Raw genomic sequence first — 27477 nt, forward strand, 5'->3', positions numbered from 1 at the left:
TTTAATTGTGTGTGTGTCTGTCTGTCTGTCTGTCTCGACTTAACAGCTTATTGCTGGGAAACTACTGGGCGCAGTTCTTTCAAAAGTTGATACACTAACTTGATAATAGGTCCGATTGATCGTATTAAAACTTCATAATGTTACCTGGGACCTAAATGCGAAATATTTCACCAAAACGACTCTTAACGGGGGGAGTTTTTGCGGTGGGAGGCTGGTCGCTTTGCGAACAGCCTGAACTAAAGGGGAGACTTGTAGGCGGCTGAGCCGAAAAGTGACGAGAAAAGCATGATTTGCAACACAGCCGATGGGGATTTGGTCTCGGCAAAGAAACTATTGGTCTCGGTGAAAGAGAGACAGAGAGCACGAGAGAGTCTATGGCCAAAGTGATCCGGGATCAATTCCCGGCATGGGCGGTCTATATATTTTTTTTTTAAATTCTCGTTTACTATTGTTTATTATGAACGTTTTAATGTTTTATTTCACTCTAATAATTTTTTTAATTGTGTAAAATAAATAATTTTTTTTTTTAATCCAAGTGACCCGAGTTCGATTCCCGACATGGGCGGTCTATTTTTTAAATTTTTTTTTTAATTCTTGTTTACTATTGTTTATTATGAACGTTTTAATGTTTTATTTTACTCTAATAATTTTTTTAATTGTGTAAAATAAATAATTGTTTTTTTTGTTTTTTTTTAAATCCAAGTGACCAGGGTTCGATTCCCGGCATGGGCGGTCTATTTTTTTAATTTTTTTTTTAATTCTTGTTTACTATTGTTTATTATGAACGTTTTAATGTTTTATTTTACTCTAATAATTTTTTTAATTGTGTAAAATAAATTAAAATTTTTTTTTTAAATTAACGTGCACAAGACAAAAACTTTCATACTGGGGGAGCGAGGCAGTCTGAAGAGTACTCGGGTCCAGCGCCAGCGGTTTTTTTTAATTATAAATGAGGTCAACTGATAGGATTACAAAGAAGTATATTCACTATCATTTGCGATTCTAATATGGTCGGCGGTACTTCTAAGAAAGCTTCTGTGTGTGTGTGTGTGTGTGTGTGTGTGTGTGTGTGTGTGTGCGCGCGTCTCTGTGTGTGTATGTGAGTGTGTGTGTATGTGAGTGTGTCTGTGCGCGCGCGCGCGTGTGTGTGTGTGTGTGTGTGTGTATGTGTGTGTGTGTGTGTATGTGTGTGTGTGTGTGTGAGAGAGATATAGTGTTTTGCCAGCAGGTGATATCTAATACCTTAAACATGTAATTATTTACGCACCTAATGTTGTGTGGCGATTCACAAATATGTATAAAATCTACTATTATGATATTAAAGTATATAGCTATTCTGATGGACACGTGGGGGAATTCGGGGGCTGTGATTGGATGGTCTCTTCCGATCATCAAAGCATAATGCTACGGAAGTCGGCCATTTTTCTCAATATCCAAAAGCATATTGTCAATAACAAAGACGCATGGTTCCGGTTTACCCATCTGTACCACACGATGTTTCACTGATCGACAACAGCATACACTGACAACTTGAAATTCTTCTCGGGAATGTTTTTCAGCTTTACAAATGTCGATAGCATACCCTTTTCTGCTAAATTCCCGATGAAACAGGACTAAACCTATTATTTTCTGTCCCTAAACACCACAAAATGCCTAAAGTCGAAAGATGTAGTACAAACAGGGGAGTAAAACGGAACAGCCGTTTTTGTGTGCCTGTGAGCTTAGTTCACAGTTGCCGACTGACACAAACTTTCGCATTTGGCTTTTCTTATCTCGTAACTCCACACTAAATACCCCACTTCCCCTCTGAAGTATTGATGTACAACCCATGGCACTAACATTCATGTAGTCGTTTATAACTGAGGTTGAAAAATTCGCTTCATGACGAGACAAGTATAAATGCCATTCACCCAAACTGAAAACGTCGCTGCCGTCTGCTCGCGTTGTACGGATTAGCTGTTCTCTTTTCCTCCCCTTGTTGCATCCTAGTTCTTCAGTTGTTTCTAGTTTTCCGTTGATGTTGTGTTTTGGTCTTCTTCATAATAAGTAGTCTTTAAAAAACAGTCTCAGTGCTGGCCAGGTCTCTACATAGGATAAGACCATCCCTCAACTTGGTCACATACCAAATACCAACACACTGACTGCTTCCTGTGGTGAGTTAGAATTTTTCTGATGAATTAAATTTTTTTTTAAAGTTTAACTTAATACTAGTGGCTTTTATGAATTTAATTAAAAAACAAAAATTCCGCTGCGCACATAGAGCACCCAGGCAGGTTTATTTTGTGAATGTGAACAAGTGGAGTGATGTTCTCACGTGAAAGTCGGGCAAGATATGAGACGATGAGGCTAACTTTTTTCACTAGATCCAAAATAACGGTTCAAAGTTAGCGCTTGTCCAACACAAAACTTTCCCAACACGAAGTCTCCTCTTTCATTTCGCCATGCCAAATGCTTCGTGCTACCCATTGCATGTCCCGCCATCGTCTGCGTCTGGTCAGGCGTTTTCTTTATTTGGTGTTTATCGTCGTCAGTTTCAACAACGAAGGTTATATCGCGACGGGGAAAGGGGGGAGATGGGATAGAGCCACTTGTCAATTGTTTCTTGTTCACAAAAGCACTAATCAAAAATTTGCTCCAGGGGCTTGCAACGTAGTACAATATTTTTTTTTTTTTTTTTTTTTTTTTTTTTTTTTTGCCAAGCACATCATTGTGGGGCTTTTAATGAATAACATGCATCCGTCCACTCACAATATATTTTCTTTCATCCTTCAACATTTACCACTCAAAAAGTATATAGTATCAAAATTAATGAAAAACTTTTTTCTTACTTGTACCCTTAGACAATTTTCCTTGGTTGCCCCAAGATTGTGTTACTATTTGCTTAGACCATAGCTTTTTTTCTTTTTTTTCCGTTGAAATATGTATTTAAAATGCATATCATTATAATTATACACACACAAAAAACACAGTATGACATCCACTATATACATCTTGGTGTAACTTTGGGTCCGTATCTAGAAATGAGAAGAGAAGGAGAAAAAAATAAAAGAAATAAGAATAGAAAAATAAAAGAAATAAAAAAGAGGAATAAAAGTCATAATTTTACATTTCTGATCTGCAATTGCTTTTCGAATAAAACAAAGAGAGGAATTGAAGCCTTTGTTTTTTTATAAATACTTATGCACATTTTAGCAACCAAAATTATACGGTTCAATTCTTTCAACAGGGTTGCTTGCATTTTTCGATTTTTAACACCAAACATAATTTCGTGCACTGTTAACTCTATTTGTTTATCCATATGTACCCAAATATAAAATTCTATCTGTTTCCAAAACTCAATCACCACTGGGCAAAAGAGAAAAAAGTGTTCTATATAATCAACGCTATTGCTACAATATGAACAGACATTGTCCTCCACAACTTTCATTTTACATAACATAATGTTTGTGGGATAAATATTGTGAAGTAATTTCCATTGTAATACACGCAACCTTGTTTCTTTAACCGATTCAAAACTAGTCAGCCAATCTTTCTTATCAATTTCATAATTAAATTTCCTCCTCCAAAAGCCAATTGCACAAGGTTCAACAACTTTCATACTTACTAATTCTTTTCTAAACTGTTGTGCGCTATGTACTTTCTTACCACGATATAAGGGGATATCCATCAAATCAATTTCTTTCTTTCCGTGCATCGTCTTGTGCATTACATTCAGAGCAACAGCACGAACCATGTTATATTCCAAAATTCTCCGTGGGGATTTTCCTAAAACATCACAAATGAACTGATAGGAGACAAATTCGTTTCTGTATAAAACATCATGTACGCTATTAAGACCCTTTCTCGCCCAATCTTCAAAATACAGTACATTTCCGGCATAAGCAAAACATTGGTTATTCCATAAAAGCGGATTAAATAAATTATTATCAATACATAAGCCTACGTTGTTATCAAGCCAGGTTTTCAAAACAATTTTCCAAAATTTGGATTTGACAAGTTCACTCCCCTTTAGTCTCCGAAAATTAACATTTGAATAAAAACATTCACAATTTGAGCCGTACATTGAAAACACTGACTTTGGAACACATTTCCACTTATCAGTGACTTTGCGGGATGTCAGTCTGACAGCCCATTGTAATAAAAATGATGCCTGCATGTGTTTCAAATCAATCATATTTAAACCACCATTTTCGACATCACTACACAATATTATCCTTTTAACCTTTTCAAATGCCTTTTTATTATTTTCTTTCTTTTTCCACAAAAATCTAAACAACAGTCTATTAACTTCTGCTAATACTTTATCAGGGATCACAAATGCCTGCATAAAATAAACAAATTGGGAGATCAAGAACGTTTTTATTACAATAATTTTACCCATGATACTCAAATTTCTTTTCTCCCATGCCGCAATCAAGCGCTTAACAGACGTAATTCGCTCTGTCCAATTTTCCTCAACGTCAGAGGCTGATATGTCATTACAAAAATAAATTCCCAAAATCTTTAATTTTTTCTTCCAATTGAAATCATAAAAGGTGTCTTGACAATGTTTTTGACTTCCTAGCCACATGGCTTCACATTTTGACAGATTCAACTTTAATCCGGAAACGTAGTAAAAAGAATCAAAAATCAATAAGGCATGTTTTAAATCCGTTTCGCTTTTCAAAAATAACGTTACATCGTCAGCATACAAAGCAATTTTTAACATATCATCCCAAAACCTATCATTTAAACAATTCAAATTCGAAATACCGTTAACATTCTTATTCTGCCTAATCTTAATGGCTACTAACTCAATTGCCAAAACAAAGGCTAAAGGCGAGAATGGACATCCCTGACGGATTCCAGACTCCACTGGAAAATACTCAGACAACCAGCCTGCATAATTAACACAACTCTTGGCATCTTTCATCAAAACTTCGACCCAAGTTACAAACTCCGGGCCAAAGCCAAATTTTTTAAAAACATTTATCATAAAGTCTTTTGAAATACAATCAAATGCATGAAACATGTCGATGGTGACCAAAAGACCTGGTTTATCTTGCACATTCATTTGATCTATGACGTCATCAATCAATCTTAACAAAGATGAAACTTGCCTCCCTTTAATATATCCAACCTGATCAGGATTAATCACATTATGTACAACTTTGTTCATGCGTAAAGCCAGACACTTCGCCAGTAATTTATAATCACTGTTTGTTAGCGAAATTGGACGCCAATTATTTAATTCATCTCTCGGAAGGTTTTTACCTTTATGAATTAACACAATGACAGCATTTCTTTGAGACGCAGACAAACTACCATTATCAAATGCTGCTGAAAAAGAACGTGATATAAATATACTCACTCGAGACCAAAATACTTTAATAAATTCAATTGTAATGCCATCAGAACCTGGGGAAGAACCATTTTTCATTTGTTTTAGTGCGTGCAACAGTTCATTAGCAGTTAGAGAGCCCTCGCAGCTGTTCTTATCTTCGTCGGAAAGAGAAGGAACGCTGCAGCCTTGCAAAAAATCGTCAACATTACCAACATTATCTACTATATCTATTTTCTTTCTATACAAATTCATAAAATACTTTTTTTGCACACTGTGTATTTGTTTTTGATCTGTACACACTCGCCCTTCATCATCTTTCACGCGATCCATAACCTTTGCATTTGCACGTGCTTTTTCCAGACTCAAGAAATATTTTGTGTTTTTCTCCCCTTCCTCGACCCATTTAGCGCGAGCTCTAACCTGAGCGGCTCGTGCCCTTTTTATTTCCATTAACTCGAGTTGCATTTTCACGTGTTCACGCTTTGCTTGGGTATCATTACAGTTAGGATTCTTACTCAAGTAAACGTCTAAATCATTCAGTTTATTACACAAATCTGCAACTTCATTTCTCCTTTGACACTGTTTATTTTTGCTATAATTAATGGTAAACTCTCTAATTTTAACTTTTAACATTTCCCAATCCAGTTGACAATCCAATTCTTCGCTACAAAATCCTTCAATAAAAATATTCATTTCATTAACATAATCAATATCTTCCAACATCAAATTATTAAACTTCCAATAACCTTTGCCTCGTACAATCTCACTTACTTTCAATCGAACCAGGCACCCTCTATGGTCTGAAAAAGGAACACTGACAATGCCACAATCAAAGTTCAAATCAAAAATACCGGAGCTAACCAAAATGTAATCAAGTCGTCTGGCAATAAACGGAGTCTTTCTTGACCAGGTAAATTCCTTTGTATCCGGGTTGAAAAACCTCCAGACATCATACAAATCACATGTGTTAACCACATCATTAAATTTGGCAACGTTATCCCCAGAATGATTCTCGCCAGCTATAACATCCATTTCATTATTCAACACGCAGTTAAAATCACCACATACTATGATCTCATCGCATTCAAAACTTTTAATTTTTTCCGTCAACTCATCCAAAAATTTAACTTTTTCTTTTGTTTCGTTAGGTGCATACACATTTACAATTGCAACTGATTTATTTTTTATTCTAATACATGTCGCTAAGATTCTCTTTGACGAGAACAATACAGAGACATCTTCACTAACATTCTTTCCAAACAAAATCATTTGACCGGCGCTGTGCGATGTCCCTTCATGGAACACGAAACCATTCTTCCATTCTTTCAGTACAATATATTACCTTACTGGGAGAATGCAAGTTTCCAGTACAAACGACTTAACATTTCTTACATACTGCTTGACTAAAATCTTTACAAAAATTGACTATATTCTATACAAGAAACACTTAACAAGGGTAAAAGCAGAAACAGAATCCGTTAGTCGCCTCTTACGACATGCTGGGGAGCATCGGGTAAATTCTTCCCCCTAACCCGCGGGGGGGATGGTCAGGCGTTTACATGGGATAAGCTAGACTATCGATCCCTCCTCTTCGTCAACACCCTGACTGCTCTCTGTGCAAAGTCGGACTTTTCTACAAATCCGTTTCTGCCATGCCAGATTTGGGTTGTTCTCTTGCGTTGTTTAGATTTCTCACGTTTAAAGCCGATTTAGAATCCGACCTGAGCGAGTAATCTCCCTTCATATTGTCTGCTCCTCTCATTGCATAGTCGAACTCCGCTTTCGACTGCTGTTGTTTCGGCGTACTTTCTTCAGCTTGGGGAGGATTTAGATCAGAATATTTTGAAGTGGAGGAGGGATTGAACACACTAGTTCCCATATCAGGTTGGGACGAGAGTGAGGCAGCAGGATTTTGGTGCGTGTCCTTTGGTCTGGCACCACCACCTCCCATAGTCTTAGAAATACGAGCGGCCTGTTCTGGGGAGGGATGTAGCGCCCTTTTCTTTTCAGTCCCGGGTTGGGTATTGTCGGATTCCTTATACACCAGTGGTGTGTTCTCACCACCTGTTGCTCCTTGGTCGTCAGTTTCCTCTTGTGACGAGGGGGCGTCGTCTGAAGGAGGAGTTTCGGGCTCGTCCGGCAAGTCGCTGTCCTCGTCCCTGTGATGAATGTCTTGAGTTAACGGGTCGTCCGATGAAGGCGTATCAGAATCGGGATGTTTTTTTTGTCTATGACGTTGGCGGTTTTTGCTTTTGTTTCCATGCGGCTTCTTTGGTGTCATTTCATATTCAAGGTTGTTTGGGGGTTCTTGAATTCGCTGTTTGGTAGCCAGTGCAACATTTTCTGTCTGTGTGTTGCTGTCTTTTGCTTCAATACGTGTGTTCACGTCTTCGTTAACTGTCCGAGCATTCAGCAAAGTCTTTATACGAAGTTTGGCACGTATTAAAAGAATAGAAAGAACTATGATCAAAACAACACAAACAACGATGACCAAGCAGATGGCGGCTACACTACCTTTAGACAAACCAGCGCTTGCAGCAGCAGGTGGTGCGACGTTTTCTTCGTGATTGCACTCACAGAACAGAGCATCGGGACCTATGCAGGCCTTGTAAGGGACACTGCAAGAGTATTGACAAAACGGACTACACATCTTGCTATCAACATACACAGCCATGGTGTAATTCTGTTCAGGTGGGTACGGAGGCTCGAACCGTGCAAGCAAAACCCCTTCGTCGTCGTAGGTAAAGTTTTTCTTGGCCGTAGCCATGAAGAGCGACCTGGCGGCTGCTGTCACTGTTCCCTCTCTGTCCGTGGGCATCCTCGTCACCACTCCTTCCTGGAAAGCGGAGCCAATCGGAGACTGCCACGTCACGTTCAGCGCATGCGCCTCCATGATTTCAATGTGAAAATTATCTCTCCAGAATTTGGCTTGGCCAGACACATTGGCATGGATTGCTGCCGTGTAATTCTGGATGGTTCCGTCTGAGCTGCTGTACTCAGCAGTGCAGAAGTAGACTCCGTAGTATTCGCTGGAGAACGGCGTCTCGACAGTCAGAGAAGGAGATCCTGCGGGGGTCCACGTGCCTGAAAAGGTGACCTTGGCAATGGACGGCAGCACTTTGCCGAGTTTTGCTGTCGCCATTGCTGACGTCATGCTGGCTACGGTGTGGTTCGAACAGATGTCGTAGCGAGGCGGGCAGATAAAAACTCTGATGTCGTGAACATCCAGCCAATCGGAGGAGGCCTCTAATGGTGGTTTACACTCCAGCCTCATGACCCTTGACCTGTGCTGCGTCAGTGAGGGTTTGGGAAATAGCTTGTCTCCGTCACTGAAGTTCGCTACCCACACCACCACAATGAAGACGATGCGCCACGCCATTTGTATCGACCTGAATGGAAAAAGAAAAGGAAATGAAACATCAACGAATGTGTTCCTCCAACTGTTAAGGCATGAATCACATACAGGATTTAAAAATATGCCACGCCAAGCCTCTGTAGATCTCTGTAATATGTCTCAAAAGGGAAAAGAAATGAAGCACAAGTAACATTGGTTTTTTTACTATAAATAAGCATGAGAGCATCAATCACACGGACTAAAAAGTCCCCACAAAAACAAACAAACAAACCAACAAACAAACAATCAAACAAACAAACACAAAATTAATAAATTACTTGATGAAAAAATATTAATAAAAACGAACAAGCTTACACACGAAAACAACAACAACAACAACACCAACACCAAGATGATGAACTTCGAGTAACGTGTCCTTTTCTCATATGTCTCCGTCGACATAAAGTCATGTAGGTACGACTCTTGAACACGTCATACTGTTACAATATGAATTGTGTATGTTTGTTTTTAATGTAAAAAATATCGCTCCATCACAAATTTGTTTGGCTCTCTCTGTGGGAGTGTGTGTATTTTGTCCATCCTCGTAGTATTTTGTGGCAAAGCGGGGAAGCCCGTCAGTTTCGGAAACAAGGGCGTGCATGTCTTTTTCCTTCAAGTGAAACGGATGCTTATACACACTCTAACAGAAGTTTAACGCCTATGTAACACGAAACTATGACTTGCTATGGTCAGGGAAGTGTAGACAGCCACTGTGTTGTAAATATATATTTCTTGTTTGACGTGTAAATGCTCTTAAAGGGCAAAAACAGACCGTCATTTTGCTTCATGAGTGAAATAAATATCCAAAAACAGATAGATAGCTAACGTTTCAAATTCAGAATAAAAAAATAAAAGATTTGTAGGTTATTGGAACGTTTAAATAATTAGAATCTCAAACAGAATGAGGCAGAGCGATGTTAAGATATCAAATAACCAAAGGGAAGTAATCGCTCTTAATGCATACGACATGTGTAATAGAGTAAGTGAGAGTTGTACGGAACCTTTTCTCCTGGCACATGAGAGAATAACAAGCATTGAAATGAACAAGCGACTTTCATCGAGTTTAAAGGTACTGAACTTGTCAAATCCAGGTGCACGGAGCCCCTGGGGCTTTTAGTCATACCTCAGGCAGCTATCCGTTAGAAGAACTACCAAGTTTCATTGACTTGCACCCAAAGAGTCAAGAACTGCGATTTTTTTTACGAATTAATTTCGGACTCTGTCCCGGCTGGTCTTGATCTATTTTTGGATCTAAATTTAGATCAGGTAGATCACATCATGCACAAAAAGACACGTCATTAGCAAACTATGTCAGATGATCATCATGAGTTTGTGTAAAACAAAATGGAGGCCGGAATCACTCAGTTGAATCGAACTCCGACCAAACACCACTATGATAACTGGGTTAATTTATGCACTCGCGTGAACAAGAAACTGTCGAGCTTCACAGATGTCGTCGTTGGGTAGTTTTGGGTTTGTTTTACTACCATAGGAGGATTTTTGAACTGTAAATGCACTCAGCTGCAACAAAAACGCAAAACGAAGGCTTTGAGCTGCACTGTGCCTTTAAATAATTGACAAAACAAAACGTTACATTTACTAGTATGTCGACCAAGTGGTCTTTTTAAGTAGACAGATACACAAACACTTATGATACAATTAATGAACTTGTTATGACACTCACTTGCAAGATGCCGGTGATGTTATCTTGCAAGCGAGTTCCAACCACGATTTTAAAGGCATATGAACGCGCTCCCGTGTTTACAAAGTGTAGTTTGCCCATAATCGATGTCAAACGCACCATAAGACCATATTATGACGATATGTCACCATGCGCGGACCATAATACATGCATTACAGCTTGTTCTAGCCTCTGAAAAAGTGAAGATGTCAACAAAGCCGCGGTGTTAGCTCCCTTGCATCAACGTTACATGTGTTGCCAAATCTATAAATAGGACGATCCAGATCAAAATGAAAATTAACATATCTCAACATTGAAGGGGTCCTAGACCACAATATTTTGCAGGGAACTTAATTTAGCATGTCTACAGCTGTTGGTAAAGTAATTAGCGTGTATAGTCATCGAGTACATATGCGTTTAAGATACAAGTTCATTATTTATATATCATAAGTTTGTCTCTCTGTCTACTACTTAAAAGGCCCCCCGCGGGTTAGGGGGAGTCCCATAATTATTGGTTGGGACGAGAAAGAATGTACCCGATGCTCCCCAGCATGTCGTAAGAGGCGACTAACGGATTCTGTTTCTCCTTTTACCCTTGTTAAGTGTTTCTTGTATAGAATATAGTCAATGTTTGTAAAGGTTTTAGTCAAGCAGTATGTAAGAAATGTTAAGTCCATTGTACTGGAAACTTGCATTCTCCCATTCTCCCAGTAAGGTCATATCTTGTACTACGTTGCAAGCCCCTGGAGCAAATTTTTGATTAGTGCTTTTGTGAACAAGAAACAATGAGCGACATTGCCGATAGGCCGAGTCTTAGCAGCCGCTAGGCGGCGCTGTCGTTGTAAGTGGCTTACTCTTCAATCTCCGCAGCAATCCACCATTGTTTGTTCGCGTGGTGACCCAAGCTTTTCAACGTTTTGTTGGGCTTTTGTCGACATTCAGTGAGCTAAAATGAAGAAATTTGGTGACATGACGCTGGCTGACCTTCGAACAGAATGCAAGAAAAGGGGTGCAAAGCAAGATGGCCGGAAAAACGATCTTGTTGATCGGTGAGTTGAAGCGTGTGTGTGTCGTACGGTGCAGAGAAGGTTTTTTTAATCTTTTCTGCAACGTTTGGCTCTTTTTCAGTTGTGGGAAACATTAATGATAATAAAAGAGGAACGTCTACCAAATATTTTTTTATTTTTTTTTCCTGTAGCTTTGGCATGATGGTGACCTAGCTAGTATTTAGGCCTACTGTGTAGTAGTACTAGAACTCTCTCAACACATACTTTCTACAGGTAGTGTTAATAAATTATATATGAAGTCCTGATATTTTTTGGGGGAGGGGGGGTGGGGGAGTGGCATCAATCAACTTATCAAGCCTGTTCAGTGTTGAATTTGGTTACTCTGTGCTGAAAAGAAGAATCATCAATCACAAGGCTACCATTTGTGTTTTGTTTCAGACTGGAAGCCTATGTGAAGAATGCCAACTTTGGACGAAAAGATGATCAACAAGAAAAGGCCTTCTCTCTGGATGTTCCAGAACCTAGCACATACCGGGACATCAACCTGGACACACCGTTGCCAGCAGTAACCAGGAAGCTTGTTGACGGATATCTACTGTCGGTAGATGCTGATCTGAAGCAGGTTAGTAACATTTTTTTTCTTTTCATTTTTTATACATCTGTGTGGCACCGATCTTGTCCGAGAGGGGGCCGACGGGGTAGGAAGTCAACTTTTCTTTCATTTCAATAGTGATGTAAAATATTTAAAATAAACACATATACAGTAAATTCAAGTTCCAACAGTCTGCCAACATCAGCTCATAAAATGATTTACCAGATTTTTCACGTACGTATGCCGACAAAAGTTACCAACCAGGGATGGAATTCATGTTGGTATGTTAACCTACCATATCAGTTGGTAAAATCAACTAACCGACCGACATGAATTCCAGCCCAGGGGTATGTTTGTTGCAGGTTTATATTTTTTAACATTCGGGTTATCCCCTAACCTTGGGTTATCTGAGCACTGGTGCTGTATCTGTGACGCAGGGTTATTTTAACCCCAGTTTATCTCGAGGGTTAAAAAGATGTACCTGTGACAAAGATATCACCCCAGATCAGATATAATAATATTTAGATTGCCCAAGCTATTTCTAGTTGTTTTAAGAAATATTTAGATTGATTTTAATTCTTGTTCTCTCAATTTGTGTTGCAGGTCAGCAAATCACTGTATGAGGAGACCTACCTGCAGTATTGCCGTTGGGCTGCTGGAAATGACAGCTACTTCGTGGCAGCACGGTGTCACGCCCAAATGAAAAATGGGGTGACATACCTGGTGAACATACAGCTCGATACCATCGGAGCTGTCCTGGCAGCAGAGTGCGAGTGTGCTGCGGGTATGGGGCCTGATGCCCATTGCAAGCATGTCCTTGCCGTCTTGTACGGGTTGTCAGTCTACAGGAAAGAAGGCGCGCTAAAGACAGAGAGAACATGCACCCAGAAGCTGCAGCAGTTCCACGCAACGAAAAGGTTACATGGAGGTTCACCAGTCAAGGCTGCCAACCTAACCTTGCCGTTTGGTGGTAACATCGTGAAGGACCCAAGGCCGGAGCAGTACAGGGACAGGGCGGGCTATAACACTTTTTTTTGAACACCTGGAAGGCGTGTCCTGGGGTGTCCAGCAGGCCTGTGTCTCACCTGTTTGAAGCAGTGAACATGTACGGTTTTGTGCATGACCACAACTATGGAGAGACGGACTATGAGACGGAGTGCCTCAGGAGTTTGGGAGTCCATGGGCTAACAGCGAAAGGGCGAGAAGAGCTTGAGAAAAGCACGCGGGGTCAAGCAAGCAACATGAAGTGGACTGCTGAGCGCACAAAGAGGCTGCACTCGTCCAATTTTGGAAGGATCTGCAAAATGACGGAACGGACGGACGTCCGAAGCTATGCCGAAAACCTTACCCAGCCCTCCAAGTTGACGGCCAAGCCGATCCAGCACGGCAAGCGGTACGAACCTGAAGCTGTGAGCAGGTTTTCACTTTGTCACAAGAAAGAGGTGACTGACTGTGGCATTTTTGTCTGTGCAAATCATCCCTTCCTTGCTGCATCACCAGATGGAATCGTCACAGAAGATGATGGTGAAATGTCAGTTTTGGAAGTGAAATGTCCATATGCGGCAAGAAATGAACTGATTTCACCCAAAACGGTACCATATTTGATTCAGACGGATAGCTCTCTCTCCCTGGCCCTCAAGGAAAACCATGACTATTTCTACCAAGTGCAAGGACAGTTGCTATGCACTGAGGCAAAGAAGGCATACTTCGTTGTATACACCTTCAAAGCGTTGGTCGTCATCACCGTTCCTCGAAACGAAGCATTCATTGAGGGCATGGTCAGCAAACTTTCTTCATTTTTCGACAATCACTTCCGTGACGTTTTGCTGGAAACCCACCTGTACAGAACCTACAAAGGGGAGGAGGAGATGGAATCTGACATTGAGAATTAACTTTTGTGCTGTTTAACTTATGCATAGTGCTGGACTGTGTTTCTTAAATTGAAATTGAAGGAAATGACTGATCTTGCACCAGGATTGGTAGCTGTGACTCTAGTCCTAACCAGGTACAGGATAGCCCAATGCATGAGAATGTAAAGCGCTTTGTTTATGTTCATTGCTACTGCTAGCAATATTACAGTCTTACCTACATAACTACCGGACGGTCGCTGGCTGCGCGCCTCAAAATGAGCCTGTTTATGTTACGATAGTGGGCATGATTGAATGTTTGTACTACTGGTTATAAAATATGTGGGCATGACGGCATGTGTGAATGCATCAATTTACCTCCCTTTGTAGTGGATTTTTTTTATTTTTTTTTTTAAGTGGATCCAAGTGTTAGCCAGTGTTTTTGTGTTGTGTTTTTACTGTTTGATTGAAATTTATTTTCCTGTACACGATGGATAAAAGGAGGTTGTGTTGAGGTGTCGAGTTGATCAGATGTGCGCCAAAGAATATTTTTTGTCCATGCCAAGTACATGTATGCGAAGAACGTAAAGTGTATGATCATGCTTGATAACTGATTTCAAGTAAAGGTTAGATAATGTGCTTCAAAGAATATTGTTTTGTTTTGCAAGGTACATGTATGTGAATGTAAGCTTGAAAATTTATAAATTTGAAGTAAAGGTCAGGTGTGCAATCAAGTAACAGGTCTTGGTGCGAAGTGTGTGAATGTTGTTTGAGGATGTCTTATTCCTGTAGATAAAACTGAACGTCAGCAGCCGCTTTTTGACCTGGATTGAAAATGATGTAAGCTAGAAGATTGGTGTATCTTTAGAAAGAAATAATTATCTTACTTTCACGAGCAATATAATATAAAAGTGTCAAAAACTGATTTTTCACATTGATGGATTTCTCCTGTTATGATAGGCCTATGAGGGATCATCTTTTACACCTAATACATCCTTTGAACTCAAATAATAAACATTTTAAATAGTTTTCTTGCATATTTTTCTTTATAAGAATCCAAGTACAAATAGCGACTGCTGACTTCAGTTTGTGATTAATTTCATTTCATTCGTTCTGCACACACACACTCACACGAACACATTCACAGTCAAATCCACTAAAAGTAAAACAGAACGCCATGTTCTAAACTAGCATTTTAATGCATTTGTCATCAAACTCAAACAGCACACATGCAGGGTTTGATTTTGGCATATATAATAATATATAATCATGACATTAGTCAGCCTACTACTGAACGCAGCAGGGCCTATAATACATGTACTTCAAAAACTGCTTCAGGGTCACCAGGTCATCTTTTCATAGTACAGTGGAACCTGCAATTAGTACCACCCCAAGGGACCGAACCAAAAGAAGTGCTACTTTGAGGTATTCACAGGCACGTTTAGACGTGCGTCACACGGCCAACAAAAACACTGTTTTTGCTCCTCACATGTTACAACAGTCGCCTCTCGGTGTTTGTGTTTGCCATGTGACGCAGCCCTTATACTGATAAAGACAAATTGGTCCAAAATTGACAGTGCTATTGAGCGTAATCACAGATTTGGCCCTATTTGGAGGGGTGCTATTCACAGGTTCCACTGTATTAATTATACATGTATTCATTCTCAAAATTTTGATCGCAAAAAAATCTATCTTTAGATTGGCACTTGGCATCTCCCCACACACACACACACACACACACACACACACACAATTTTAATACTAACACCACCAAGGGCTTATGAAAGAGAGAAGACCGAGCGTCAAACAGAGGCGCATGAAAGCAAAATGACGAGAGCCTGAAACACACATGGAAAAAGTGACAACAAAAAGCTGTGTTGTGTGTGCATATTTTTCATGATTCCCCACCAATCTTCCCGATTATTTACAGATAAATGTACATACCATCTACTGTGAGTTTCTTGCTGTGATAATCAGATTCTACGAAGTGCCCATGGCAAACGATACTGTGCTTCGTCGGTGCAAACTTTTTTTTCTTGAGTTCACTTGTTTCCTCGTCGACGATCGACTCTATTCCGCGTCTAACAGCATGCATCCAACTCTTCCTTCGCTCCTCATCTTCTGGAAACGTATGGCCGCCACGCCTTGAACATCCAGGAACACAACAACACCCGCTCGGCATCCTAATCTTTGCTAACGAGTCGCAGAACGTCGATAGACAAAATCAAAAATGACTGGGGATAAAGATGGAAGCGTCTGCTCGAAGCCCCTTACAACCGAAGCGACGCCAATCGGCGGCAAGGGAGATAATATCCAAAACGTCGACCATTGACAAGTGGCTCTATCCCATCTCCCCCCTTCCCTCCGTCGCGATATAACCTTGAATGGTTAAAAACGACGTTAAACACCAAATAAAGAAAGAAAAGTACTACTTAAAAGACCACTAGGTCGACGTACTAGTAAATCATAGTTTAACGTTTTGTTTTGTCAATAATTAAAGGTTCCAATAACCTACAATTCTTTTCTTTTTTTTTGTTCATGGGTAAAATAACAAAACTGAATTAACTCGCGAAATACATTCTGGTTAAAACTTAAAATGCAGGGATGTCGTTAGGCGTCGGACATCGGACATTTATCGATGAAAATCCCCAAATGTCCGATTCACATTGCCGCATGTCGGTCAGATGTCCTATCGTTTTAGCCTGAGCGTGGTCATTGTCCGATATGTACTCCATTCCTTCGGACAGCGCGATATTCGTTAATTTTCATTTCAAGATACAAATCTTCTAAAAGACCGAACGCTCTCGTGTTCAGCTGACACTGGAGTTGCCAGTGCGGGTCTTTTCTTTTGTCGGGAATTCCCGAACCGTTTGCGGTATGCGCCGTTTGGGTATAACCGTCTATTACGGTGGATTATTTTTAGATCAGTGCATGCTGCAGGAGTACGGGAGACAACTCCAACTGACTAAATTTGTCGTCTGCTTTTGTTTTCGATACGAGACGAAGCACTGAATTATGCCGCTGAAAAAAACCCCTAAAGCCTGCAAAAGATCAGCATTAGATCAAACCGATCATTTTGTTTTTCAACTTTTATCCAAATCATGCAGTTTGTAATCAAAGTAAGAGCTCTGAAGTTGTTCATGTTGGTTTCTTTGTTGTGGTTTCTTTGAAACTAAACAAATACAACATTATACACACACTGTGTTGATGTATTTACTATATTATGTGTGTGTTCTACAGCGCGCGCGCGTGTGTGTGTGTGTGTGTGTGTGTGTGTGTGTGTGTGTGTGTGTGTGGGCACATGACTTTGGAACAATTCCATGAAATGTGTTATAAGCTGTTTGGCGCAAATTCATAATGTCCTATTAGACTTTCTGAAAGCGGTCAAATGTCCTATTGATGCTGAAGAACTCAGGACATTTGTCCTATAGGTATGGATTTGTAGCAACATCCCTGAAAATGTGAAAAAGACTATACATTTCCGGACTTTGGCAGCCTGATTTAGAAACTAGGCAATATTTGGAGTTGTTTTTTCTCTTCATTATTTGAGACATTCTTTATTCAGACATTCTTTTACACTATTATTAATTATCATAAAAACCGGAGTCATATACACGAGGCAAACATTTACAGAGACATATTAGCACACTATAAAAGAAGGTATGCGGTTCGTCCAATGTTTCTGACAGCCGGAACATATTTCTTTTTCAGCGTTCGCCGTGTTCACTCAGTGATCTGTTTCGCATTGTTGACTGACTCAACGCCTGAGTGCCCGCAAGGTTTTAAATACTGTTTCCATTATGTGTGTCGTCCTTACAAAGACTGTTCATCTGATTACCACTATTATGTCACACGCACCTAACTCATCAACAGTGTTACAATGGGAACCCCCTTTTAAGACTCTCTTCTTTTTAAGACCTTGTTTTCTCAGATTTTCTGTTCATAACCTCTGTAAAATTACCCCCATTTTAAGACTCTCTTCTTTTTAAGACCTTGTTTTCTCAGATTTTCTGTTCATAACCTCTGTAAAATTACCCCCATTTTAAGACTCCCTCCTTTTTAAGACCTTGTTTTCTCAGATTTTCTGTTCATAACCTCTGTAAATTTACCCCCATTTTAAGACTCCCTCCTTTTTAAGACCTTGTTTTCTCAGATTTTCTGTTCATAACCTCTGTAAGTTTACCCCCCCTTTAAGACTCCTTCCTTTTTAAGACCTTGTTTTTTCATATTTTCTGCTCCTAACCTCTGTAAGTTTACCCCCCTTTTAAGACTCCCTCCTTTTTAAGACCTTGTTTTCTCAGATTTTCTGTTCATAACCTCTGTAAGTTTACCCCCCTTTTAAGACTCCCTCCTTTTTAAGACCTTGTTTTCTCAGATTTTCTGTTCATAACCTCTGTAAGTTTACCCCCCTTTTAAGACTCCCTCCTTTTTAAGACCTTGTTTTCTCAGATTTTCTGTTCATAACCTCTGTAAGTTTACCCCCCCTTTAAGACTCCCTCCTTTTTAAGACCTTGTTTTCTCAGATTTTCTGTTCATAACCTCTGTAAGTTTACCCCCCTTTTAAGACTCCCTCCTTTTTAAGACCTTGTTTTCTCAGATTTTCTGTTCATAACCTCTGTAAGTTTACCCCCCTTTTAAGACTCCCTCCTTTTTAAGACCTTGTTTTCTCAGATTTTCTGTTCATAACCTCTGTAAGTTTACCCCCCTTTTAAGACTCCCTCCTTTTTAAGACCTTGTTTTCTCAGATTTTCTGTTCATAACCTCTGTAAGTTTACCCCCCTTTTAAGACTCCCTCCTTTTTTAAGACCTTGTTTTCTCAAATTTTCTGTTCATAAACTCTGTAAATTTACCCTTCATTTTAATACTCCCTCACTTTTCAGACATTGTTTTCTTAGATTTTCTGTTCATAACCTCTGTAGATTTACCCTCCATTTTAATACTCCCTTTTTTTCAGACCTTGTTTTCTCAGATTTTCTGTTCATAACCTCTGTAAATTTACCCCCATTTTAATACTCCCTCCCTTTTAAGACCCTGTTTTCCCCGATTTTCTGTTCATATTACCTCTGTAAGTTTACCCCCATTTTAAGACTCCCTCATTTTTAAGACCTTGTTTTCTCCGACTTTCTATTTATAGCCTCTGTAAGTTTACCCCCATTTTAAGACTCCCTGCCTTTTAAGACCTTGTTTTCTCCGACTTTCTATTCATAACCTCTGTAAGTTTACCCCCATTTTAAGACCCCCTCCTTTTTAAGACCTTGTTTTCTCAGACTTTCGGTTCATAATCTCTGTAAGTTTACCCCCATTTTAAGACCCCCTCCTTTTTAAGACCTTGTTTTCTCAGACTTTCGGTTCATAATCTCTGTAAGTTTACCCCCATTTTAAGACTCCCTCCTTTTTAAGACCTGATTTTCTCAGACTTTCGGTTCATAATCTCTGTAAGTTTATCCCCATTTTAAGACCCCCTCCTTTTTAAGACCTTGTTTTCTCAGACTTTCGGTTCATAATCTCTAAGTTTACCCCCATTTTAAGACTCTCTTCTTTTTAAGACCTTGTTTTCTCAGATTTTCTGTTCATAACCTCTGTAAAATTACCCCCATTTTAAGACTCCCTCCTTGGGGGAATCGAGACGAGGGTCGTGGTGTATGTGTGTGTGTGTGTGTGTGTGTGTGTGTGTGTGTGTGTGTGTGTGTGTGTGTGTGTGTGTGTGTGTGTGTGTAGAGCGATTCAGACTAAACTACCTGATTTTCTCGGATTTGTGATGGACTTAAAAAGCGGGTTCCACTGTAGGTCTTAATTTCAGTCCTTCAAATCTGAGAAGACAGGGTCTTAAAAAGGAGGGAGTCTTAAAATGGGGGTAAGCTTACAGAGGTTATGAACAGAAAATCTGAGAAGACAGGGTCTTAAAAAGGAGGGAGTCTTAAAATGGGGGTAAGCTTACAGAGGTTATGAAGAGAAAGTCTGAGAAGACAAGGGATTGCCGAATGAAACAAGGAGTGTCACCACCTTCACTGCCATGGCGGTACATTAAACCATTATAAAAAAGAAATAAATCAATTTTCCTGATGTTATTGACACTGCGCAATAATGACACCCTCTCAGATCAAACGTTTTTTTCTTAACTGACCTTTTATATAATGAACCATTGCACAATATCGACCCAGTCACGCAGTCTTGCGTTTCCATTTATAGAGTTACTACAGAAGCAGGCCGTACTACCAGAACGTGCAATCTATTTTTACCGTAGGTTCCAGGACAAAAGAGGAAATGTCGATCATTGGTAAGTACTCATTGATTTTTTAACCAGAGCGTAACGTATACCTTGTTGTCTCCATGGATTCCATTTATAGCCGTGCTAAACTGAGTACAGATTACAAAGCGAATTAAAACTTTTAAGACCTACCTACCTATAAAAAAAAACCACACACCGATGACAGCATGGGTTTCTTTTGTGTACACCTAAAAGCCAATCAGCCTTCTTCTTCTTCATTCGTAGGCTGCAGCTCTACCTCGTGCCCCCCCCCCCCCCCCCCGAGATAAAATCGCATAAACGACGATGTAGTGGTGGGGACCCATAAAACCTCACTCGTATACGAAGTAGTCGAAGTACACGACACTCATGAAGTACCCTCGTACATATCAGTGTTGAACAAGGTCATCCATTCTAACGACAGCGTCAAGTTACGCTGTGTTCTCTGAACACCATATTCACACGAGTGCTGTAGTACAGATTACAATGTAAATCGCAACTTACCGGCGGCTTTAATGCAGTTCACAATGCCTGAAGACAGAAGAAAACGAAGAAACAGCCACCGGGTGTGTCGTGTAAGCAAAAATGGCGGTGTTGAAACTTAATAACTCAACTTCGAAGCACTTCACTTTGAACAGTACCACTTTCGAAAGTAAGCTACTCCAAAGCAAATGGCGGAGAGAGAAAGATGTAGGCCTACGTGTACAGGCAGATAAGTGTTTAGGGCACGGTCTCGCCTCAACCTGTGAAAATGACGACATGAATGGGTCTCAAAGCAGGCGCTTGAACTTTCTGCGTGTGGCGGTGAAGGGATCGGTGGGCGCATTATTTGGACAACCAGTGCGTTGAACCTGGGTGTGTGTGTGCGTGCGTGCGTGCAAATCCACGGCAGTTCAAAGAGAAAAGCTTAGAAGACCAAGGAAACACCCACTATCGAACTGCAACAATTAATCAAACAGACCAACCATTTAAGAACTGTATAAAGAAAGTTGAATCGCATGTAGTTGTACGTAGAAGTTACATGCCGAGTCTCAGTGATTATCAAAAATAATGGTCGAAGTTAGCGGATCATGAAAAATGCGAGCTTTAGCGAGCTTTTTCATGACCGCGAACTGAGACCATTATTTTTTATAATCACTGAGACGAGGTGTGTAACCTCTTTATTCCTCCTTTCTTCAGTTATTCAAAGAAAAGAGGAGTTTTTTTGCGAAAGTTTGATCGAATCCTATTCTCTCAACCAGTCAACCTGCGCAGGCGATCGATTAATGCGCGGTTGTATAGTTCCGTGCAAATCATTCCATTCTGTTAACACTTCTTGTCAGTTTTCCTATTTTGGGCTAAAATCAAGTACACAGATATGCTGTTATTCTGCTGTGGCGGCAAAGGCAGATATTGTGTGTTCTGTATATGTTTTGGTATCGCTTAGGTATCGTTTTTTAGTCAAATGGGACTAGCAGACGAACTTTTGCACCCGTGTTCCAACGTTAAAAACTGTATGAAGTTCAGTTTTCTGGGGAAAATAGTGTATGAAACCCCTTTATGTTGTTTAAATTGATGAGATGTGTGCATTTGGTTGCGTGTGATCTGTTTATTAAATGAAATATTGTTGAAAACTGACCGTCGGATTGCAGTTTGTTGTCGAAGGAACTGAGTGAAAAGAAGGGGAACTACTCTTGTCGCTAGACAAAGTATGAGTTACTTGCCTTGGGAAATTGCTTGTGATGAACGGCTTGAGCACGGCAGATGAGATTCAGAAAACAACCGAACTCATGGATTTTATATGGAGATTCATGTGTTCAGGCCTGTAGTTGTTAATTTAAATGCGGTATGTTTGTATTGTTTGCTCCAGAGATGTATACTTCGTACATTAGAGCGTTCGGAACTTTTCAGTCGCAAAAAGTAGTACCGAAACAGAACAACCTCTCAACCCATTGCACTATCGAGGATTCAGGCTGTTGCTGGGTCGTTATTTGTTTGGTTGCTGGGTCATTATCGAAAAATAACTACCCCTACAAGTTTACAGAGGTAAAGAAGCAGAGGGGGGAATAACTGTCTTTAACTGGTGAAGTCTAAAGTATAGTGACTGAGAAACTAAAACACACGACTTTTTCCCGCAGTCGAAACAACTACTTGTGTACACGATGAAGGCCTAATTAGTGCATTTATCAAGGGACTATCTATATATATATATACGACTTGTGTCTGTCTGTGTGTCTGTGTGTCTGTGTGTGAGTTCGCGATGCACGGCCAAAGTTCTCGATGGATCTGCTTCAAATTTGGTGGGCATATTCAGGTACACCCGGGACAGGACACAACCTGGTCGATATTTCAACACGTGCTCTCAGCGCGCAGCGCTGAACCGATTTTGGTTCCACCTCAGCTACCCGGGCCCCCATACCGACACACCAAAGCCGCTACACCACATCACAACGCCAAAGTTCTCGGTGGATCTTTTTCAAATTTGGACACCGTATTCAGTTACACCCCGGACACAATATCATCGATGAGATATTTCAACACGTGCTCTCAGCGCGCAGCGCTGAACCGATTTTGGTTTTTGTGTTCATTTCACCATTATAAGTAACTCTTCCTTATCTTCTCCAGTGTTTTGCGTTTATCTCCCTTCCTTCGTGTGGCTTCAATCCATATTCCCGTTTGTAAGTTACTATTTTTAGAATGTCACTGCGCTGTCCACAACGCTTCCCTTGCACCCGTAAGTTGTTCTTACTGTCAAAGTGAAAAGGTCGAATCAATTTATAGCCACGCGAAAAATACACTCTCACCTATCTCTATACATTTATAGATATAGATATACATATATATATATACGGCTTCTCTGTGTGTTTGTGTGTGTGTGTGGGCAAAAACCTGTGTATTGTAGAGTTCTGTTTGTGATGTGGTCTAGCGGCTTTTGTCTGTCTGTATATTCTGGCATTTGAGAAGCCACAACAGATAATATAGGGCTAAGAAATAAGCTCTAAAAATCTCAAACCCGTTTGACAGGACTTCGCCTTCAAAGGTGATTGTGGTGAACCGCCACGCTGTCTGTCTCTGTCTCGCCATTCACCCCGGCGAATTCACCATTCCCAGTAACTCTTCCTTATCTTCTCCAGTGTTTTGCGCCTTCGTGTGGCTTCAATCCATGTTCCCGTTTCTAAGTTACTATTTTTAGAATGTCACTGCGCTGTCCAGAACGCTTCCCTTGCACCCGTAAGTTGTTCTTACTGTCAAAGTGAAAAGGTGGAATCAATTTATAGCCACGCGAAAAATACACTGTCACCTATCTCTATATATTTATAGATATAGATATACATATATATATGTACATAGGCATGAAAAGGAGTCTAAAACTGTGACATGCTCAGGAAAACTTTTATCCTAAAAAGGAGACACACAAAGAAAGGCTAGACAAATCCAGTCACACTTATAAGCTCATAAACACACTGCCTCATTCTGTTTGAAATTCTAACTGATACTTTCGAGGCAACCCTGTAACAATGTGTGTGTTTGTGTGTTTGTTTTGTTTAAACCAGTCTTGATCTAAGGACTAAGTCCGGTCGAGAATAAAAGCTGGTTCTTGTATATGACTGTGTATGTAGGTGTTAGTTGGAGTGCCTTGGAGAATGATTAGCATATGAGCTTGCAGTGATTATCCTTTTTTGAGGATGAAAGTCGCTTGTTCATTTCAATGCTTGTTATTCTCTCAGGTGCCAGGAGAACAGGTTCTGTACAACTCTCGCTTACTCTACTACACATGTCGTATGCATTAAGAGCGATTACTTCCCTTTGGTTATTTGATATCTTAACATCGCTCTGCCTCATTCTGTTTGAGATGCCGGAAGACGACAAATCGGTCTTTTGAGTTGAGAACCACATGTTCTTTGGCGGCAGAAATCACTATGGGACAAGATGAGGATTGTGTTGAGGAGGTTAACTGACTGACTTTTAGATGAAGAGTTCCTAGACCTGGTTTTGTAGAGGCATCATGATGATATCCTGTGTTTTTTTAACGTTCTTGGTGACAACGCGCCAGAATCGGGTGCGTATCGCTAGCGCTACGTGTCATTTGTGCTACGTGTCATTTGTCCTACGTGTCATTTGTGATACGTGCCGCTATCGCTACGTTGATTAGTGCTACAAATAATTTGTCTATGAGTTGCTATGATTCGTTCATTATCACTACGTGTCGACAGCACTACATCTTGTCGCGCCACGTGTCATTATCGCTACGTGTCAATACCACTACTTACTGACGACTTCTCTGTCTCATTTGTTCTCTCGCTCTCACTCCTTCTGGTTTGTGTGTGTATATGTGTGTGCGTGTGTGTGTCTGTTTCAGTGTGTGTGTGTTTCAGTATGTGTGTGTGTGTGTGTGTGTGTGTGTGTGTGTGTGTGTGTGTCTATCTCTCTCTTGCTCACTCGCTCGCTCACTCTGTCTCTCTCTCTGCCCCCCCCTATCTCTCTCTCTCTCTTGCTCACTCGCTCGCTCACTCACTCTCTCTCTCTCTGCCTCCCCCTCTCTCTCTCTCTTGCTCACTCGCTCACTCACTCTCTGTCTGTCTCTCTCTGTCTGCCTCTCTCTGTCTGCCTCTCTCTGTCTGCCTCTCTCTTTCTGCCTCTCTCTGTCTGCCTCTCTCTGTCTGCCTCTCTCTGTCTGCCTCTATCTTTCTGCCTCTCTCTGTCTCTGTCTGCCTATCTCTCTCTCTCTCCCTGTCTGTCTGTCAGTCTGTCTCTGTCTCTGTCTCTGTCTGCCTCTCTCTCTCTCTCTGTCTCTGTCTGCCTCTCTCTCTCTCTCTCTCTCTCTCTCTCTGTCTCTGTCTGCCTCTCTCTCTCTCTGTCTCTGTCTGCCTCTCTCTCTCTCTCTGTCTCTGTCTGCCTCTCTCTCTCTCTCTGTCTCTGTCTGCCTCTCTCTCTCTCTGTCTCTGTCTGCCTCTCTCTCTCTCTCTGTCTCTGTCTGCCTCTCTCTCTCTCTCTGTCTCTGTCTGCCTCTCTCTCTCTCTGTCTCTGTCTGCCTCTCTCTCTCTCTGTCTCTGTCTGCCTCTCTCTCTCTCTCTGTCTCTGTCTGCCTCTCTCTCTCTCTGTCTCTGTCTGCCTCTCTCTCTCTCTCTGTCTCTGTCTGCCTCTCTCTCTCTCTCTCTCTGACTGCCTCTCTCTCTCTCTCTGTCTCTGTCTGCCTCTCTCTCTCTCTGTCTCTGTCTGCCTCTCTCTCTCTCTCTCTGTCTCTGTCTGCCTCTCTCTCTCTCTGTCTCTGTCTGCCTCTCTCTCTCTCTCTCTCTCTCTCTCTCTCTCTCTCTCTCTCTGTCTCTGTAGTAGGCCTACAAAACCAGCTTAATGTCCTGCGCTGCTCTCCAGATAAACTGTGTCTGAACGTGAACTTGACAAAGACTAAGGTCATGGTTTTTAGAAAGGGCGGGCACATTGCACAGAAAGAGAAGTGGTTCTACGAAATGGATCGTCTTGAGATTGTGAACTTACTTTTTTTTTTTTTTTTATTCTCTTTTTGTACATTTTTTTTTTTTTACATGTATATGCTGTACATTACAGGACATCACCTAACCGAAAGGACAGAATCATATAACAGAAAAACACACTTGGACAATTACAACATACATGGGGTGGGAGGATGGAATGGGGAGGGGGGGATGTTCAGTGGTTTGGTGGTCGCATTATCAAAAGGTTTTAAGAATAAAAAAACCTAAGGGTTACATCAAAACGTGCATATACAGGCGCCAATCCTTGTAGAATTTATCTACTGTATTATTCACAACTGCGTTATACTTTTCACAAATAAATCTTTGCTTAAAGTTTCTACTAAATGTCTGAAAATGAGGGGTCTTTTTGTTCATTTTGGAAATATATACATGGTGTTTGGCACAGATTAATAACACATCAAAAGCTTTATCGGTGACTACATTGTTCGCCACTCCAAGAAGAACCAGTTCTTTAGACAGTTTTAAATTGTTGCAATGGGTGCAGTTCGCCTTTAGCCAATTTACAAATTCTATCCAAAAAGTCTGCACTTTATCACACTCCCAAAACATATGTAAAAGGGTTTCTTCATTTCTACCACAAAATGTACACAATGACGTATCCACAATTTTTCGCAAAAATAGAAACCTTTCTGTGGGCAAAATTCTGTACAATAATCGGTACTGGAACCATCTCAGACAAGTGTCTTTTGTTGTTTTAAAAACATGTTGAAAAATAGCCTTCTTATCTAACAAACAGTCTAAAGATTCAGACCATTTTTCGATACATTTTGGGACCGTAGTATGTTCAATCAGTTTTTTGTAAATAAGTTGTGTCTTACCTTTACAAATACATTTCCACACAATGGGCTCTGTCATAGTAAAATGTTTATCAAATTCTAAGCCGATTTTTCTCTGATATTTCTTAACAGCCTGGATTACACCTTGATACAATACAAAATCGCCTCGCACATTTGGATATTTGATTTTAAACGCATTATAGGATAAGTATCCATTTTGTCCCAAAATATGACCAATCTGAGCTATTCCATTGTCGATCCAATTTTGAATGTACACTGTCTTTTTATCTCTCCGAATATTAACATTATAATGTAAACATTCTGATACAAAATCGTTAAAGGTTATAGGGTCACATTTTCCATGTAGTTTCTTATAATGTTTAAAAACATTGGTCCAAAACGGGTTTTCCATTCTCTGCATCAAAACATTTGCAAATTCCTCTCCTCTCATATTAATTGTTGTAACAGATGGACATGCTTTAAACAGTAATCTTGATATTAATCCAGTAAGGCCATCAACTCTTTTTAACCAAACGATTTTTAGAGATGACAGAAAACTTTTCACGTCAACCATCTTTAATCCTCCATCTTCATAGGGTTGGGTGACCGTACTTCTTTTAATTTTATCTCTTTTTCCATCCCAAAGAAATTTGAAAAAAATATTATTTAACTCCATCATAAACTGTTCATCTGGATCAGGTAAATTAGTAAACAAATGTGTCAATTTGGAAATAGCCAAGGTTTTTAGGACTGTTATTTTACCAAAAGGTGTCAGGTTCCTTCTGGTCCATGAATTCAGAAGTTTTTGAATTTCCTTTAACTTATTTCTATAGTTAAGAAAAACAACCTCGGATATATTCACCGAAAAAATAACGCCAAGTGCTTTAAAATTATCCGGGTTCCAGGTAAAATTCATATCAGGCAAAAATCTTCTTTTGCTAAACTTTAAAGGTCCTAACCAAACTACAATTGTTTTATCATAGTTCATTCTCAGACCTGACAGTGATGCAAAATGTTGTAACACTTTTATACTTTCGCAAAAAGATTGCTCTGTACCATCAAGAAACAGACTGGTATCGTCAGCGAATTGTGACAATAAAATATTTTCGCCAAGAATA

General features: G+C 40.2%; 2 protein-coding genes across 2 annotated transcripts; one reads left to right on the top strand and one right to left on the bottom strand.

Annotated features, from left to right (window-relative positions):
* Window positions 1-2652: 2652 nt before the first annotated feature.
* On the bottom strand, window positions 2653-20920 carry LOC138971764 (uncharacterized). The gene is made up of 2 exons (XM_070344566.1): window positions 20596-20920; window positions 2653-8712 (listed from the first exon to the last, which is right to left on the bottom strand). The coding sequence occupies exon 2, from the start codon at window positions 8700-8702 to the stop codon at window positions 6957-6959; it is 1746 nt and encodes a 581-aa protein (XP_070200667.1). The 5' UTR covers window positions 8703-8712; window positions 20596-20920; the 3' UTR covers window positions 2653-6956.
* Window positions 11184-14578, top strand: LOC138971763 (uncharacterized). Its single transcript, XM_070344565.1, has 3 exons — window positions 11184-11447; window positions 11844-12027; window positions 12601-14578. Exons 1-3 carry the CDS (start codon window positions 11350-11352, stop codon window positions 13033-13035), a joined length of 717 nt encoding a protein of 238 aa, XP_070200666.1. The 5' UTR covers window positions 11184-11349; the 3' UTR covers window positions 13036-14578.
* Window positions 20921-27477: the final 6557 nt, after the last annotated feature.

The sequence above is a fragment of the Littorina saxatilis genome, linkage group LG7 (assembly GCF_037325665.1).
Source record: "Littorina saxatilis isolate snail1 linkage group LG7, US_GU_Lsax_2.0, whole genome shotgun sequence".
Taxonomy (NCBI): Eukaryota; Metazoa; Mollusca; class Gastropoda; order Littorinimorpha; family Littorinidae; genus Littorina; species Littorina saxatilis.

Coding starts and splice junctions, on each gene's coding strand:
- LOC138971764 (XM_070344566.1), bottom strand. CDS start 8,702: ATGGCGTGGCGCATCGTCTTCATTGTGGTGGTGTGGGTAGCGAACTTC.
- LOC138971763 (XM_070344565.1), top strand. CDS start 11,350: ATGAAGAAATTTGGTGACATGACGCTGGCTGACCTTCGAACAGAATGC. Junction 11,448..11,843: donor AAAAACGATCTTGTTGATCG/GTGAGTTGAAGC, acceptor GTTTTGTTTCAG/ACTGGAAGCCTATGTGAAGA. Junction 12,028..12,600: donor TAGATGCTGATCTGAAGCAG/GTTAGTAACATT, acceptor TTTGTGTTGCAG/GTCAGCAAATCACTGTATGA.